Source organism: Pygoscelis adeliae, unplaced genomic scaffold (genome assembly GCF_000699105.1).
Source record: "Pygoscelis adeliae isolate BGI_AS28 unplaced genomic scaffold, ASM69910v1 Scaffold308, whole genome shotgun sequence".
NCBI classification, from domain to species: Eukaryota; Metazoa; Chordata; class Aves; order Sphenisciformes; family Spheniscidae; genus Pygoscelis; species Pygoscelis adeliae.
Genome location: NW_008825306.1, coordinates 2,431,086 through 2,449,539, shown reverse-complemented (window position 1 = coordinate 2,449,539; position 18,454 = coordinate 2,431,086). Strand labels below are relative to the sequence as shown.

The 18,454-nt window shown below is 40.5% G+C and overlaps 1 protein-coding gene across 1 annotated transcript in view; it reads right to left on the bottom strand.

Moving 5' to 3' along the window:
- Positions 1–9,397: 9,397 nt before the first annotated feature.
- The window catches only part of FLVCR1 (feline leukemia virus subgroup C cellular receptor 1), a gene marked incomplete at its 5' end in the record, with an annotated part of 10,360 nt that continues 1,303 nt past the window's right edge, over positions 9,398–18,454 (bottom strand). The window contains 9 exons of the mRNA XM_009330217.1: positions 9,398–9,699; positions 11,136–11,203; positions 11,870–11,981; positions 12,202–12,307; positions 13,380–13,490; positions 14,677–14,780; positions 15,030–15,097; positions 15,431–15,571; positions 16,110–16,254. Of these exons, the coding sequence (XP_009328492.1) occupies positions 9,637–9,699; positions 11,136–11,203; positions 11,870–11,981; positions 12,202–12,307; positions 13,380–13,490; positions 14,677–14,780; positions 15,030–15,097; positions 15,431–15,571; positions 16,110–16,254 (918 nt within the window). The remainder of the gene's footprint in view (positions 9,700–11,135; positions 11,204–11,869; positions 11,982–12,201; positions 12,308–13,379; positions 13,491–14,676; positions 14,781–15,029; positions 15,098–15,430; positions 15,572–16,109; positions 16,255–18,454) is intronic.

Sequence of the window (18,454 nt, the reverse complement as noted above, 5' to 3'; positions counted from 1 at the left end):
CTAGCAGATAGGTGCTAATCAGTGGCAGCATGATAGATCTGGACCTGTGCTGTTATCCAGGTCGGCAAAAGTGGACACCAAGTGCTCCACACTCAGTAAAGGTTCCTGTACCAGCACTGAGCATATGAGAGGCAGGTCGGTTACTGGTGGAGCAGGAAAGGTGTCCACTACCTCCAGCTGGCAGCAGTCAGTGCAAAAGCCTGAAGCCTGGGTACAAGTATCCCCAGCTTGAGTGCACTCTTCTGCTAAATTTGGCCAAAGATCTTCATGGCCTTTTCTGGATTTAGGAACCACTGCATGTCCAGAAAAGCAGCAGCAGTCTGAAACCGTTAATCCTATAAATGTGCTTCAGCTTTGCAGAAGGGGAGGAGGAAAACACGGGTTGAAAAAGTTTGCCTGCCATAAGTGAATTGCATTATTGCTCTGCAAACACTAGCCCATTTCCTGAAAAGACTACAGTGACCTCATTTGGTCCTTGAAAAGGAAAATAAAACTTGTTTGGGGCTTTTTCTCAAACTGGAAGTTATGCTGGAATTGGATTGGGTTAGTAATGAAATGCGAGGTAAAACTGTGATAAGGATGTAACCATGGTAATATGGGAATGGCTGTTGATGCAAGTTTGCAGGAGTGATTTGCACAACCACTAAGAATGATAACTAAGTATTAATCAATGTGATCATTGGGAAAATAAATATGTAAAGTAGACAAGAAAAAAAAAAAGAAAGCTATAAAAGGAATGCTTCAGGGCGTGCTTCTTTGGAGCTTTCCCCAAGGTAGCCCTTTCTGGAAACTCAACACACTATTTATCTTGCAATGGTCTAGCAGAAAAAACAGCCAGAAAAAATCAGCTGCTCTGGCTTTAGCAATGAAGAACATCAGCAATATCTTTTGATTTCTGCCTGAGCAAGGAGGAGGACCTCCTGCAGTAATTCTACTGCAGCAAATATTACAGTGTTTATTTTAGATGGGTTTGTTTAACTGGGCTCCAGTTGATCTCAGGCTAATCCAACAGGCAAGATTTCCAGCATAAAAAAAATCAAAGTGGCAGGAAAAACCTATAAATCAGGCCTCCTCAAAACTGTTTTGCAAGTTTTCTCTTTCCACCCCTCATTGCAGGTCAGCATGTCCTACTTGGCCTGAGCCTTTGCTGACAGTGAAATAGCCCTTCCTCTTCTGTTCTTATTATAGTCACCTCATTCTGATCTACAACTGATAGCATCAGATACAGATGAAACTGTCGTTTCTCACTGGTACAGCGTCAGCATCCCTATTAGCCTGCCTTACTCTTTCTGTCTTGTTCCAAGGTTTCAGTCCCAAATATTGCTGTAGCTTGGGAAAATATTTATGTCAATACAGTTTGCTGTGAAGGTCTTACTTGCCAGCATATCACATGATTTGGTCTTCGCAGCAAGCTCTGCTTATAAAATCAAGGAAACACTAATGTAACCTTCCATAAATCTCGGCAATCTATCGTTTTTGGACTAATTACTTCTTCTTTAACCTTCAGTCAGAAGGTAAACTACCCAGCACAATCACTTCTCTTCAGGGGAACTGCGTAATAAAAGTACAGGTAGTAAAGAAAGGCAGTGGCTAAAAAAAAATGCTGACTCAGAAATGAGATCTCTTTCCAGCAATCGTCAGCACCTGCAGCCCTTGTCACAGGGGAGCTGCTGGTGGTGGCACCAAAGGTGAGAGGCAGGACCTAACCTCCACTGCCAAGTGAGCACCTGAGTCATCCCCACCTGCAGGGAGAGAGGAGTGTACTGCAATAAAACCCCTGCGTGCTTAAGATTAGAAGCACAATTGTTGGTGCTGTTTAGAAATTGGTTAAGCAATGTAGTTCTGTTATGGGATACCCTGTGCCCTGCAGGAACAGTATGATGCCGGTTGGGAAACACTCTGAACAAACATCGTCCTTATGTATTAAAGTTCCTCAAACGCATTGTCTTTCCAGGCAGTACTTGAAAGTGGACTGAAAAAGTGACTGTTTAGCAATAGAACATGTCACAAGCCCAGAAACCACAAGCCCTTAAATTTAGGTGCTGTGTGAAACCTGCAAAGAGCGAAATGCATGATGCATTGTTCTCAATGTCATGGTACAACAAGATATCATCACGACACTGATGATTTCATCAAACAGTTTTTGATCTGAAGCATCACTTCAAGCATCTCTGGAAGGCAGCGCTCTGCACACTAAGATTCCCCCTCTCTAAGAGAACGACTGAACAGTAGTCAAAACACTGCAGGAGCCCCTGAAAGTGAGAGTAAAGTTCAAATATTGCGGTCAATTAAAAAATTTAAAGCTCTTAAAGGAATTACAGTCATCTGGAACAAAATAATTTTTTTCAGTCATCTTCATTGTTTGCCATCATGTGAATGATATTAATCTTCAGAGGTAACTAGCAAACTCGAGAAGCCTACAGAGCATTTTCTGACTTTGTAATCAAAACCAGGAACATCGTAAGTGCGATGACACAAGCTGCAGACTTCAAGGAGGCTCCATAATGCTCTGTGTCCTCTTCACACACACAGACGTTTCAACCCTCGTGAGAGTCTCACAGCTCAAGCCTGAGCAGATGGAGCAGGTCAGAGGACAATCACACTGAGCATGGGGGTCTTTGCTCCCCAAAAGCCAATGGACCTCCATATCTCCACTGGCAACAGTCTGGTTTGAGTAACTTTGACAAACTTCTGAGCCTCCGAGGGCTCCTTTACCCTTTTGAAGCTTCTGTGGAGCAGTGACAAGATGAGAAATCATGGGATTTCTAGGCTTTAGGCATTAGCCTCTAAGTGAATTTTAGGCTTTTAGCATTAGGCCCCCTCAAGTGAATTTCAGTTGTTCTCTGGGAGCAGAAGATACATAAATTCAAGTCCCATTTCAAGTTAATCATCCAAGGGTGAGTCATTCTCACCCTAGCGTGACAGTGCCTCTTCATTCAGCACAGGATGAAGGTTTTGTCTAACGCCTGTAGGGTTGTTCAGAATTAGCTGATGAATTATTCTGAAGAAATCAAGTTACCTTCCAGAAATTAATGGAGAAAACAGTATATACAGGCTTAGAAACTGCACTGTTATATTTTAATTTTTTTCTCTTGGCAGCAGCTGGACAATTTAATTTCTAAAAGAATAAGTAACTTTGCAGTCATCTGCAGTCCCTCTTCTACCTGATCCAAATTAGCGATCAGCATCTGAGCAACTTTAGGACTGCCCCATTTGGAAAAAAAAATTGGGAAGTTTCTGGTTCAGCCCAGCACAGGCTGGGAAAACTTCTGAAGCCTTGAATACTTCCCTGGGTTTTTTCCCAGCAAAGCAACCCGTGCTGTAAGAACCGGGGTTAATCCCTGACATCCCTAAGTCATGCTGCTCACCAAGAAGCTGGGTTTAGTACATGCTACATAAGTTTCGAAGCACACACAAGTACAGGTAGAACATAAAGACTTAAACCAGTAAGAAATTGCTATTACAGTGATAAAACAGATATCATAAACCAAAGCCACCTAGGCACGGAAAAAGGCGGCTTTTAATTACACCTTCCCATTTTCCAAAATCAGCTCACACTAGGATGCACATTCACTGCCTTGTCTACAAAGCTGATGAACTCTGACCTGTGGAGCTGCAGCCACAACGACAGCACTTCTGGGCTCACATGAGGCATCTTAACCAGGTTTTTTTAAAAATCAATTGCTTTCATGATAGTTTTCTATCTGCACAGAGTTTTCAGCTTTTGTAGGGTCGCCTCTGTTTCTAGAACTCATAACGCACGGCCACAATTCTGACAATGCCCCTTAGATATTATTTACAACCTTTTTTAATGGCCTAAGCATTGTTACAGGCAGCAGCAGTTTATTGAGAAAACACTGGAAATCAGCATCCCAGAGGCTGAATTTTGACCACACCTGATATTAAGCAGGTATCACCCAGCCTCACAAATCAGTAACTATGCCTAACCACTGCCAGTACTTAGCCTTTTTTTTTTTGTTACTGCGACATACCTACTGGAGTCCTTTCTACAAAGTTCAGGATAATATTGTTTTGTCTTTGGAAAGATGTTGTTTAATTGAAAATATAAATATTGATTTAGAACATGGTCAGATAAGGTTAGCTCATTGTGAAGTAGAGCTGGGAGAAAATCCAGCAGGCTTCTAAGAAACCTTTCCAGTCTAGGTAGCAGCTGCACTGTTGGGCACATGCGTGTTTTATCCATGCACAAACCGCATCGCCTTTCTGGAAGCGGTAACAGTTGTTAGTTTTGGATACATAGTGCCCCCTCCCAGCTATAGAAACAACAACAAAAAAGTATTTTCCCTCAAGAATAGCTTTGACTAATCATAGCCGTGACAGCTTCCTACCTCCCACTTACCTGATGAGGTTTCTGGTGTTTTCTTTCAAGAAAGACTGAGCGTCTGCCAAAGAATGAACTTTAAGGCAATAATAATTTGCCGTGATTGTTCCTTCCCAGCTGTGGGAATGTTTAAATGGCAATGCTAAATGGGGATATAGACTGCAGCTTTCGCAGAGATACTATAAGAGGAATACAACCCTATAGCCCTGGTTGTAAAATGAGAAGCCCATCTGAAAGTTCATCCCACTGTTGAACTGGATGCTAGCGTCGCTTTACGACAAAAGGCTCATATTTCCTGTGCTCTCAGCACCTGCAGCCTCCCCCTGTGAAGAATCTCTTATGTGAAAATAGCTGAGGTAATTCCAGTTTTGTGGAGAAGGGAGAAAAAACAAACAAAACCAAAACCTTTTCTTACAGTGACTCTACTTTCTTTGAAGCAGACTCCTCAAACTTACCTGGCTCACAGCTGATGTGCTGGGGTTCCACACTAAACGCCTGAGCATAAGTGAGAGAACCCTTGCAAAGTGTTCACAAGGGTCCTACTGTGCTCCCACTGAAGACAACTCTGGTTTCAGAAACAAAAATTGGGCCATAACTGAATGCAATGTCTCACTCCACCCCCTCTAAGAAGTTATTCTACCCTCTCTCCCCAGATAATCTCCCTACCAGCTGGGTGCTTTATTAAAATAGTATTTGCACTACCGTTAAGGAAATGACACTGGACTGCTCTGCTTTAGGTGTTAACTGCACTTTCTTTTCCTCACAGACCTTTTCCAAAGCAAAGGAGGAGAAATAACTGTGCTAGAGCAGCGCAACTCAACTACTGATGTTAATACTTTCATCCCATGCCCTGAGAAAATTTCTTTGTAAGCCAATACTCTTGTGTATAATACATTTATATACCCTGCATACATGCACTGTGCATATATGTGTGCATGCATGTTTATTAATGACACAGTGTATCATTCACTTATAAAATTTTCCTACATTAAATGGCAGCTTTGAAGGAAAAAAATGAACCATTTTTTGGCCATCAGCTGTATCAGCAGCTGTCAAAAATGGTAATCTTGGCTCCAATCAAGTTGCATGTTATACACTTTATTAGTAACATATAATGGTAAGGAATGATGCCACCCACATATACACATACATACAATATTGCAGTCAGAGAATATTCATAAGGAACTTTTAATTTTCTCTTGAAACAAAGAATGGAACACTAAAAAACAAAATATTACAGCAAAAATCTTTTCTACCTTCATGAGAAGAACAAAGACATGAACAGTAGATAACATGGGTCTTACATGGAAATACATTTCTCTTAGGAATGTTTTTTGCTTAATTCATTCTAGTTCATGCATTAACATCACTCTTCCCTCTTCACAGACTTCAGACAGAATGGTGGCGGGGGGGAATCACATGGGATACAATTAACTTAGCTTGTGGTCTATGAATCATTAGTAGCCTAAAACACTTAAGAAGGTGGTACATACACATATTGAAAGGCAGCAACCGAAAAGGTCACACGTTCCCATTCATGCAGGAAAACTCGTGAGTTCACAGGATGGAAAGTGAAAGCAATAAATGCTTATAGCTTAACCCAATTTCACTTGGTTGTAGATGCACAAGATAGTTCAAAGATTTCTCAAAAAGCATTTTTTCATTAGGCAACACGGGCTGGCAGCTCTAATTGCACACTCCAGTGATTGTCTCTGAAACAACAGACTGTCTTGAACAGAAGAGATGACCAAGAGGATGAAGTTGGGAAAGCCCTATTAACCCGAAATGATTCTTATGTATTCTCCCACTTCCTCCCTTGTTCTTTCCTCCTCGTAAAACATGAGCATTCAGCAACAGAAAGACATGTTATTAAAAGACAAGCACCCATCTACAAAATAAATGCTCTGAAGGACTTTTCTACCAAGCTGAAGAAGAAAGCTCCTGATTGCAGCAATTCCAGACTATGCCTTACGGGTCTGACATTTTCACACCCAGCCAACAGAAATGAGGGTTTTAAGGCCATGTTAGGAATCCTAAACAAAAATGGGTCAACGTTCTCTGGGTCTCTTCCACTGAAGTTAGCAAAAGTTTAACATGGTCTGGAAGAAACAAAGGTAGATAGTTATTTTAAAGGCTAATCTCTAAATCTTGTTACACACCTTGGTGGGCCCCTGGGAACTTGGGGCAGCCCCCTTGCTTATGCTCACCATTACACGAGTTCTCTTGCATCCTCCAGAGTTCTCTCGAAGCAATTAAAAGAAAAGCATATTGAAAAGCAAGAGCTGATGCATAGGATTGGGATGCCTCTCCTCACTTGGTTTCCCACTCCGTCCTCTCATAGTTGAAATGTAATTCCATTCATTAAACGATCACCTCTTTAAGCAGTTACGATTTTTAGCCCCCACCTCTACCCTTACTGGAGGGCTGAGCCAGAATCTCAAGGCTAAGAGAATCAGAAACCCTCTTTCTAATTCCAGATGGATTGGGTGGATGTTGTTTAAAAACAAAAGTTAAAAGCAAAAAGACCAAAGCCCCAACTACCCCAATCTTTTTTCTGCCATGAGCTAGAACCTCAGTTACCTTGACAGATGGTAAGATTATTGCATAAAATACTGATTTGTTCTTTATTTGCTCTTTATTTTGCTGCTGAGCCTTGTATTTAAATACTTTATCGTTGCCTGGAAATAGCTCACAGGTTTCCAACTTTCAAGCTCCTTTTAGAGGGGGAGTATTAAATCCAGGATGTAAATAAGCCTTCATTATTAGGAATATTTTCTTTTCAAGGACCCAGCAGGGTTTCCAGCATGCCAAAATCTTGTTTGGACCTTTTCAGAGGGTAGGCAAGTAATTTGGCAGAAGATAAAAAAACACAAGGAGCCAGAAGGGCTACAATATTTTTTTCAATAATCAGCTGAACATAACTAAAGAAAGTGGAAACTAGTAGCAAGGAAGGAATTAAAAAATAAATTTTAAAAAGGAATAAAAAAGCTCAATCTTTGAATTTGAACGGCGTGTGCTGGACATTTCAGAAAGCGTTCCAGATACTGCCAAAGACTTTCTATGGGACATTTGAAAACACTTCTCCAAAACAGCAAAGATATTATCTTGTTAAGATTTCACAACAGCGGAAGTACAAAGCAACCATGAGCCATGAACACAAATATTTACTGAATCTGTACCTTGTGGAAGAACGTATATATTTTGGCACACATTATTATCATTTTTCCAAAGGGAAAAGCCACCCACAGATATCAAAAGGCAGGAACTTTCACTTTGCTCACTCAGGCTGAAAACATGTACATCCCTTGATGGGGCAGCTTATATCATAGCAAGTCATTAAATGTAAAGAACTGACATAGTGAAAACATCTCTACTTCCACTCCTATACTCTTGCCTGCTGTATGAATATCTAAGTTACTTTTCCTATATTCAGCTACCTCACCACAAGACTCTTCTTGTAGAGCTCGCCTCTCCAGGAGCAGCAAGGTGTGCCCATTTTCTCTCTAGCACTGGACCTGGCAAAGAGACGTGGACCCTTTTTGGAAAGGCGAGTGTTCCAAGCATGCCTTGCTTATTCTGGTTTGTACATTGCCGTTCAGTCTTCCCATGTCTGAAGCATTTATCATACAAAATGTTAAAGCAAGATCATCAAGTTTAGAGGCTAAGTCTAGAAAGCTAAATTTACAGGGTCCTTTTTATATAAAAGGATTCTCTAAATCTACAGTGAAAGAAGAAAAAGAAAAGCATTTAATGCTGCTTATCATACTGAAAGACTATCTTGGAGTTAAAAAGTTCCCCATACCCAACTGTAACAATCCATGGAAAACTGGGTAGGATTCCACCTTCTGGATGGCACTACATCTGTGGGAACTCAAAGAGACAGCATCACTGATGGCACTGAACCTGCAGGCTCAGCTTAAAGACTGCTAAAGCTTAAATGTTTGCAAAAAGTCTACTAACTCAGGTCTGACTTCTTCAGTAATAGTAGGACCTCAGTATTACTGTAGTGCTATCAATTCTGTAGGTGTGTAGATAGAGCACAAGGTAAAGGAGAATACTTTCAGAAGCACTGCAGTGAGAAATCCACATCCCAAGTTCAGATAAATGTAGTAACACAAGGTGAATGTTAATGAAGTCTGCTCCTTTTGTAGCTAAGAAGCATGATATAAACGGCAAATATTTCATCAAAGTGAAACATCACTATTTTCCTTTCACTCACCCTTACAGCTTTTAACAAACTGTGAAAGACATGATTTAAGTTACACGAGCACAAAAACTTCATGAGACAAATGCTACAATTCATAACGCAGAGAAATAATTGCAAAAAAGAACAGAACACATTTTCTGGAACTCCACAAATATTCAGAGGAGGTTTAACACACAAAGTGGAATTTCTTCAGCAGCACTGATTAAACTCAAGATGAGGCAAGGATCTTCTTTACAAAGTAAAGGCACCAGCTCTTTGTAAACACATACTCCTCTCACTTTAACTGAGAAAGCACTCGAAATATTCCGTGGAGGCAACCTGCGTGGTAGTGTGCCATTGCCTATAAATACTTCACAGTGGAGATATCAAAGGCCTTTCTCCTCCTTTTTACTGTATTTAATAAGGAATGTTTTTTCTTCAATTGATCTAGTGGGAAACTTTAAATCTCCCCAGAAATGTTACAATGAATCTATAAGACAGTGTTTTCTCTCATCTGCCTTCTGGTATCTATCGAGAAGTTTCAAGGCAAAAGAAATGTCAGATGCCGGTATGAAACACACACATTTGCAGTCATCTCTTGTTTTCAGTATTGTGCTATAGACAGTTTCCCAGAGGGAACCATTGGCTTATATTAAAAATACAGATACATTTAAAAAAAGGAACTTGTGAACATCCTCCAGCTGTGCAGCTACCTACTCTCTGACTTTTCAAATGCACTAGCAAAGACTGAATAAGAAAAGAAGATTAGATACTTCTGATCATGACGACTGTACTTCAGGATTCCAGATTTTTTCAAGTATGCATCCTGAATGTACGTGTCTCCCTAGCGTGGAGAGTACTCACACAGTTCTCCACTAATGAAACTGCAAAACTTGAAAACTGTTAGAATAAATATTCCATACAAAGGCAAATTGTTTGCGTCTTGGGCAAAATGAACTGAGCATCTTCATAGTTTCCACCACACAACTATCAGCAATATCACCAAACACATTTTACTACTCACACGCACAAATCCAGTGATTACACTAATTAATATTGTTCAGTATCCAACCAAACTTGTGCATTTCTAAGTCACCTTCTTTCAGCTTTATAAAGCCGACTGGATTTTTAATGTAGTACTTTCAGGTTCTACAGGACTGTCAACTGGTACCTGGAGGGGGACGGGGGGAGGGGAGCGGGGGAAAAAAAAAAGCAGGAAATAAGTTGTTATTCAGCAGAAGCTATTCCCAGCCTCAGTATTCTTGGGTAATTATTAGGTTAGACTCCAGTAGTGTATGTAGTTAATTAGCCAAATTAGGCATTTATAGAAAGCCCTATCTTCCCTTCTCTCTGTAATGAAAAAAAAAAACCAAAACCAAACATCTACAGAACGGAATTTCTTAGTATAACTCTAAAGTATATATTTACTGCACATAGATATTTATCACGTGGAGATTAACTTTCAGGTTTTTTTCTCCATTACATTTAAACACGGTAGAATCTTGATGATCAAGGTTTGGTATCAAAGTGTTATTACCTTATTAGCACAGGCAGTTCTCAATTATTTATAGCAATATCGGAGCAAGGACTCCAGGCTTTTTTATATCCTGGCTAATATAAATGAAGTTGTGTGACAATCTAGGCTAATTAACAAGGTGATAACAGAAAACAGACAAGTCATGGATCACTGCCTATAGTCAGCACGTACACCCCCGAGATAGCCCTGACCCAGGCTGATAAACCCACAGGATGCCATACTGTGCGCACACAGCTGCACAGGTTTCAGGTTCAAGTTAGCACACATAGCACCAGCTTGGAAGTTTTGTCTCAACCTTATGCAGACACTAACAGTCTGCACCTGATCGCAGATGATCAAAAGCTGCTATACATGCAAGACACCTACACATAAAAAGAAGCATGACAGAGGATCTTGCAATATCTGACTCCAAAAAGCTGTTTCATTATCTAGATCCAAATGATCAGAAAACCCACAGCACTGAAAAAAAGTTTCCAGTAACAGCCTTATTTCTACTAGTAACTGTGATAATTTGGCAAAGCTGCCGAAACATGGTCTTGCGACCTCCTGAACAGCAGAAAGTGCTATGCTCACTCTTCATTTAAATTCAGAGGGTGCTCAGCAGAAGAACAGAGCCAGCTCTTCCTGCGCACGGTATAGAAACTGCAGCATGACTTCTGTTCATCAGACACTGACTTCACTTAAAGGAACTGCAGGTATTTTAAATAAAACATGTGGTCTATAGCACAGCCTCCTAACCTAATACACAAAAAGGCTTCACAATTTACAACGCTACCTGCAAATATGAAAAAAGCAAGATTTAAGCAATAAAATCAGAGATTAATATCAGCAACTTAAAATTCAGGAAAATCTGAAAGCAGGTGGGTCTTTTAGGTTTTTTCACAGGAGCTAAGGGGAGAAACAGGTATCTGAGGGCAGCATCCCATGTGGCTCTGTTGTTCCAAAACAGCATGGAAACAGTCATACTATAAATTTTTGTCAATTACTCTTCTGCTGTTAGTATTATGCCAATAGAAGCCAAGCATTCAAGTACACTAATACAATCATGGTAAAAAAGAGTCACCACTTACAGCTTTAACATCCAAATTCATAATCCCTGAATTCACATTGTGTCTTCGCAAATCTGATTTTATTAAGGCTGAAACAAAAAATAAAGAGAAAGCACGTTCACAACTTTGCAATGACATGCATTTCTAGGGAAATGTTTATACAGTCCAAGCACACGGAAGCTGCTTTCAGCACATATTCAAAATACCTGTATTCACTCTTTCGCAATTTGAACTCACACAGCACATGCAGAAAATGACAATAAAAGCTTTTAAACCATGAGTAATTAAAGCAAAGCTTGATGGTTTTAGCACTTTCAGGACATTTGTAAGTACCAGCGTGTCTAAGTCACTGGTACAGTTCAGGAATACATCAGCAGTTTCTTGCATTTGGAAAACTGCAAACTGTCTCCATTTATATATTTGTTTACATTTACTATCCTACTCTGGAGATAGACATCTGCCTCAAATTTAAGACATGACTCAAGAAACGGGTGACAGATGGCTGTCCATATATTAGCAACATCATCCTTAAAACAAAGGGTGTGCGCACAGCAAGTATTTAAAGTGAAAAACAAAGCGGGCGGAGGGGGGGAACCACCAAACCCTGCACTTATAACTTCTGTCAGTCCAGACAGGAAGCCAGAAATCCTAGATGTCCGAGACATCTAAAAACTACCAGGAAATTCACTATCTCAAAAAAACCTCCACATCGTTACATTAAAGAGAAATCATTACTTACATTTCTGATTAGTTACCTGTTAAGATAATGCCCACAAAAATCCAAGCACAAAGAAAGAGGTTCCCTGCACGCGGACTGTAGTTTGTTGTGAGTTTTCCTTGAACAAGTGTAAAGACAATTCCAAATATCTATAAACAAACAAGTCACTTCGTCAGGATCACATAGAAAAGAGTCATCACTTTACCTTGCAAAGTTTCAGGTCACATCTTATAGAAACCAAATTTAAAAAATTAAGACTACAGCAACACAAAAAGAGACTTAGCAGCCCTGTCTAAGAAAGCCTTCTTAGATTCGAGCAGAGTGACCTTCCTGAACATTACTTCACTTGAAGAAATAAAATGATATAACCTGTGCTGATGCATTAAGGAGACCTGAGGAAGTGCCTTCAGACTCTGGGTATGTAATTTCCACAGCAAATTCAAACCCAAGTGGGAGATAGCCAGTCATGAAGAACCTGTTGAAGAGGAGAGTAAGAGGATGACAGGTGTGGCCTTCATCTATTACTACAGCTAAGAAAATCAAACATAAACACATGGTATTATGAATTAGCTGGTATTCCAAACTGTCTGTTTTCAAGATCTAACATGATTCAATACTTGCTTTGCCTGCTTCATTCCCCCGACCTCATCCAACAGTTTTAGCCATACATCTCTCTTTTTAGGACAAAGATGTTTTAATGTATTTGTCCTGTTTCCCATAACCACCGGCACTCCACTCCATACATATGAAACAACCTCTCTGACCAGTCCACAAGCCACTCTGTAATTGAAGCCAATTACTTTCAAATGAAAGACATACACGAACATCATCATCTGATCAGCCCAAGCATCCATGCTGGAGGACAGAAGAAGACCATCAGTAGGGAGTGAGGCTGGACACTGGAATGTCTGCTAGAAGCTGCCGTGGAAGAAGCTGAGGGGACCGACGGGTGACAGGAAGAGCAGGGGCTTAATGCAGTTGAGGATGGCTGATTGGTTTTTAAACTGAAACTCACAAGACACTTCTGGCTCTACCTTGACTGCCATGTCTGGATACAGCACTATTCCCTCAGCGCCTTTTGGGGCTTTTAGATTACGTATCTATGAGAAACGCTCATGCTTTTCTGAGCGAACAAAGCACCCAGCATGTTGCTTGGCCTATCAAGATACAGGTTAATCAAAATGCCCAGAAGCCAGACTTCCTAGATTTGCTCAGTTAAACTCTAATCACTTACCCAGTGGTCAACAAAAAGATTCAGTTTTACCACAGACAGCTTTTTGAGTTGGAACCAAACAAATTGGCCACATACACACTTCTGTTAGGTCCATAAAAATGTTAAATGAAATTCACTGAAAAGTGAGTTACTTCAGATTTATTCTGATGTAACAGAAGGTGAAACCCTAGTAAACCCTATCTGTACTGTGAGCTACAGGCATAGGCTCAGAGCATGGCGACAGAATATACAGTAGAATCATTTAGTTAAAACAGTTAAGTATTGTTTCTGAACAGAACTGCAGTAAGTCTTCTAGTCCTCTTTAATTGCTCACCCAAGTACTCCTCCAGTCACGAACACTACTATAAGGTATCCGAGGTCCAGGGTGAAAGTAAATACCAGCAATCCAATGAAAGAGAGAATGTAAACAATCAAAGTAGTTTGCCTGCAACCCAACCAAAAATAAATAAATAAATAAATTAACATTGTTAACAGAAGGTCATAGCACATTGCTGAAGCATGGAAGAGTAACATAAACATTACTTACTCTCTAACAACTGACATTCTACAGCTATAAAATTTGCTTCATGTAATTCTGACTCAAACATATCATGCAATGAGAACGTATGCCTCCCTGAACTCTTTACTGCCTTGGTTATATGGCTGCTTCACTCAAGGCTAAAGAGACTTACTCAGAGTCTCAAAGAGAGGACAATCACAGCAGATACTATTACCTTAAGACTATTTTAGTTCTCCGCTATGTTGTACCTCTCAGCCATTCTGCAGCGCTGCTCCTTATACAATACATCAATACATGAGCAGCCAAATTGAACACTGTTAGCAATAAAAGTCAGCCTAAGAGGCAAGTCAAACAAATCTCATTACAATGTTCTATTTATTTTAAATCTGGAATAAGGGATGTCATCCAAAATATTAAAGCACGTCACTTATAAATAAGCCAAAACACATGCAGAAACAAAACAAATCTACAGCATTAACATCCATTAGGTTTCTAGAGCTCTTGCATATAATGTACGAAGAGTCACGGGGGAGAACTACTCCACCACAAGCAGCACTCCAGGACACTGCCCACTCCTGAGGGGCACCACACCATGGGTGATGGACCCAGGAGCTCCTATCCCAGAACAGAGTTCTGCTCCACGGTCATCCCCTGAATTAAAGCAAATGTTACGCTTACTAATAGGACCAGGAGTAGCATTAAAAAAAAAAAAAAAAGAATCCATCAACTGTCCCTTTTACAAAACAATGCAGAGTAGGTTTTGAGCCTTTATGCGTTCCTAGGAGAAGGAGCGCACTGGGCTACCTGGCCACTGTATGTAGGACATACAGTACTTTTCTTGTTAGCCTTACACTCCTGAAGAGACAAGAGTAGATGGAAAACCTCTTCGCATCTTTGCATTCTCCTCTCTCATTTCTTTTGGCCAAGAACCAGTAAGAGTCTCAAGCTTTTGCTGTAGCCTCAGAAACTAGTCTCTATCAAGGCCACTAAAAGATCAGAGATGAACTGCATTTTATCATCAGTTCACTTCAGCCCTTACGTTGCAGTATTTTTCTAATGCAATTGCACCGTTCTCCTACCCCTAACCCCATACATGCCTACCCACACTTACTTGTATGTTTTAGTGTAATCCAGCCACAAACCACAAATAATCGAACCCACCATTCCTGCCACCACCAGTGTCAAGCCAATTCTCCCAGCGTTCACTTCTTCTCCCTTTCAACAAATATTTATATGGTGCTCATTAATAACTTGCTTCCACTCAGAGTCAAGTTCAGACCTCTTGGCAGTCATAAGCGCAAACAAACATTCCTATGACTCCCATAGCTGTATGGTGCAAGAAACTGTAGGGAGGGCATAAAGGAAACCAAACGTCTGAGCACACGTAGCACCTACATAATAATAAACATCACCTCTGCAAATGTACAGTAAAAAAAAAAAACAAAGAAGATCCAAGAAACTTACCTCATAATGAGTTACTATCATCTGGTTTAATAACGTGGAGACAGAATAAAATGCCCCAGTCATAATACCTGCAGTGCAGTACCAAAAGAAAAGCTTCAGTCATTCCAGGTGTAGCCATGCAGATCTGCTACCCTAAAGAGTTAACCTTCTGATATTTAAGACTCACATCAGAGGCAAAACCTTTTATCTCCCAGGCAAAATCTCTTCACCAGACCTACAAATGGTATTTTGCATCCTGCTGACTTTTGCAGCACTGGCTATTTTCCAGCACTGGCTGCTGAGTAAGTGAAAGTTTGACACTCCCTCCCCCATAAAAAACCACCACCACAACTAAAACTCAACGTGCTTTCGGCACACATTTGAACTGTTCTGCCAGGCTAGAGCCAGACAGCACCACTTACCGTAACTGATCAGCAAAAGTACAAATGGAATATTTTTGAACAAGTTAATAATCGACTGCTTGTAGGAGTAATCCTCGGGAGGCACAGTTTGCAGGACTGCTTGAGAGTGACTAGGAGGGTATTTGGGCTTTTCTTCAAACACTGGGGAAAAAGAAGAAGGAACAATTTTGATTTGTCTTTACCAGACTAATGCTTTCTCTTTTTGAAGTGTTTCAGTTTGATGAATTTCAGAAGATTAACTTGTGGTTTTTAACACTTCCGTGAAAAAAACCATTCTAGATTTTCTCATGGAAGAATCAAGTCACAGCCACAAAGGATGTGCTAATTATTTGGTCACATCTGATTGCTACCAACATATGGTCACAGACAGACTTCATCTGCAATGTGTCTAGACCTTTGTATCTGAATTGTAAGATTAACAGAGAGAATTCACATTATATCATAATGTCCTTGTAGCAAAAAGCCTAAGTGAACTAAATATTCTGAGAGGTCACCCCGTGTGAAGCACAACATACAGTAAACTGGTTGTTGCTTAACCCTGGCACAACAGGTAAAGTGAACACAAACAAACTGGAGAAAATGTGACCTCAGCTACTTTGAGCAAAGTCAGATGCTTTAAGCGAGACGATGTAAACACTCCCTATGGTCACCATTTAAATTACAAGAAGGGAGCACTTACCAACTCCTGTTAAGAAGAACAAAAGCGTGGACACTATAGCTGTTCCGTAGAACATGATGCTGATGTTATGTGCCATTAGATCGATATCGTTAGGTGTATTTGGAACCAAAACAGGTGGCAACAAAAAGCCAATTGCAGTGCCAAGCTGTAAAGCAAGAAAAGAAAACCAAAAATCATTTCCCTGTGAACATAAAAATTAACAGAAGTGAAAAGCCTTACCAGGTAGAATTCAGAATTTGTATCATAATAAGTGTTAATAAAACTATGAAGGAAAAGTGTTCTTTTAGTTCCATTTTTCTGAGCCATTTGCTCTCAATGACATTTCACAATCAGGTCTTCCACAACCCAGGTTTTAACCTTTTCATTTCTAAATTAAACTACAATACTACACCTAGTATATAGCACATTTAACAACTAAGCATTAAGGAAGTTTTCCTGCAGAAGAATCTTTCACAGGAAAATACTGTGCATGCACATAGATTTGTATCAGTCATCCTGCAACTGAAAGCCTAGAGATGACAGAAGACTCCAGCTACTCTTGTAGAAAACGCTATTCTCTTTTTCTCGATCAAAACGCTCCACCATCCTGCCACTACAGTAACAAAGACTGACATGCAAGGTTTATTGCAGAACTGATAGAGCAGAGAAGAGCAAGAGAAAAGGAGCATCCTTATTAAGAAACACAAACCCAAAACCTACATCTGCAATTATTGCTACAGAAATAAAGAAAAAAAAAAATCACAAAATAAAATAGTAGTGGGTTTGTATCTGGAGTCAATTCCAACATAGCAACTGATTTTGTATTAAAAAGAGACAAAAAAACAAGGACTGAAATTCATTTTAAAACATGAAGGAACAACAGTCTTGGACTACTCTCCAATTTCTCTCTGCTGCTTCTCCAAAACTAAACTGCATTTTAAAGTGTTAGAACTTTTTTTTTTTTTAAACTAAAAAACCCTGCATCTATTTCAGGTAAAAAAAATAAAAAAAGAGCACCAAAGACTGTTAGAGGAGCAAGTCCAACACTCAGAAAGTACTCAAACTAAACGTGTGTCAATGTGCTTACAAAGTGCCCTTTGTGCAAATGCCCAATGAGGGTTTTGCTGCCTTCTTCCCCCTCCCACCATCAGATTTACACAGTATCCAGTGCTCACCTGAAGAATTTGTCTCTTTTTATCCTCACCCTCCAGTATATTAACCCTACAAACATGAACTGAGTACACAATTACTCTTTTCCTTAAGGTTTGTTTTTTCCTCCCCCAATGTGAGACAACACAGTACCCACAATATTCCAAGAAAGTCAAGTGATACCATTTTTCACCTTTTACATCTAGAGAGGTTAAGGCCAGAAGGATCCAGAGTTCCAATGAGTCCGGTGTGCCCAGTTTAAGACGCTAAATATTCGTGGAAATCTGGCACTCCTAACAACCCTTGACAGGTACATCGCCGCATTCCCTGTGATTTGCTGATCATGTGCAGTTGAAACACATCTCAAGAGATAATGGGTGCGATCTGATTTTTGATAACTACTCTGTCCTTCCCCTGCCTGCGGTCCCAGCCCCGTTTGCCGTAGCTCTGAAGCAATGTAAAGTATCCGATAAGAAATCAGATGACCAACAGCCCAGTTGGTTATAGCAACCCGATTCTGTTACATAGTTCACCTTGTGCAATTAAACAGGTACAGTGAGACTGTATCGTAATGCGTATGCAGAAGTGAACTGCATTGGGATATACAGACAACATTACTTCTAACTTCCGAGTGCCGAATTTGTCATTTCACTGCTCTTTCAATCTAGCTTTTGAGAGGTTATTTTTAAGAAAGCAAAAACTGAGGACAGAGAAATTCTATTGTTTGACACCGTATCAGTCTTCATGGGTCACAAGCAGGACTGGGATCTTAAGATCTGTGTAGCACACAGCTCTGAGCTAGCAGGGTACGACACAGCTGCAGAATAAGCCATTACCCTTTGCGCAGGACTGCCAGAGGGGGCCGAAACACAGTCAGTGCGTTTCACATGTGTTTCCCTGGCAGAGGACCATCAAACACGTCAGCACATGAAGATCAGCCCTAGCTTCTGGAGGGAACACGCTCCAGAAATAACTAAGGTTTATTTTGTTCACACCTCTGCTCCCGTTTTCCTTGTCCATCTTTCTCGTGGTTCCTATCCGCCAATCCCTGCACTCCTGCTCCTCTCCCGCAGCACTTCAGCCCCCGCACCTCAGCATCCCAGCGAAGCATCCGTTTCAGACTCCCAGCTGGATCCTTGGCACTGTACTGTAGAACTGAAACCCCAGTAACTCCTTGCTACTGGGAGGACTGGTGCATGTCAGGACGGGCGGAAATT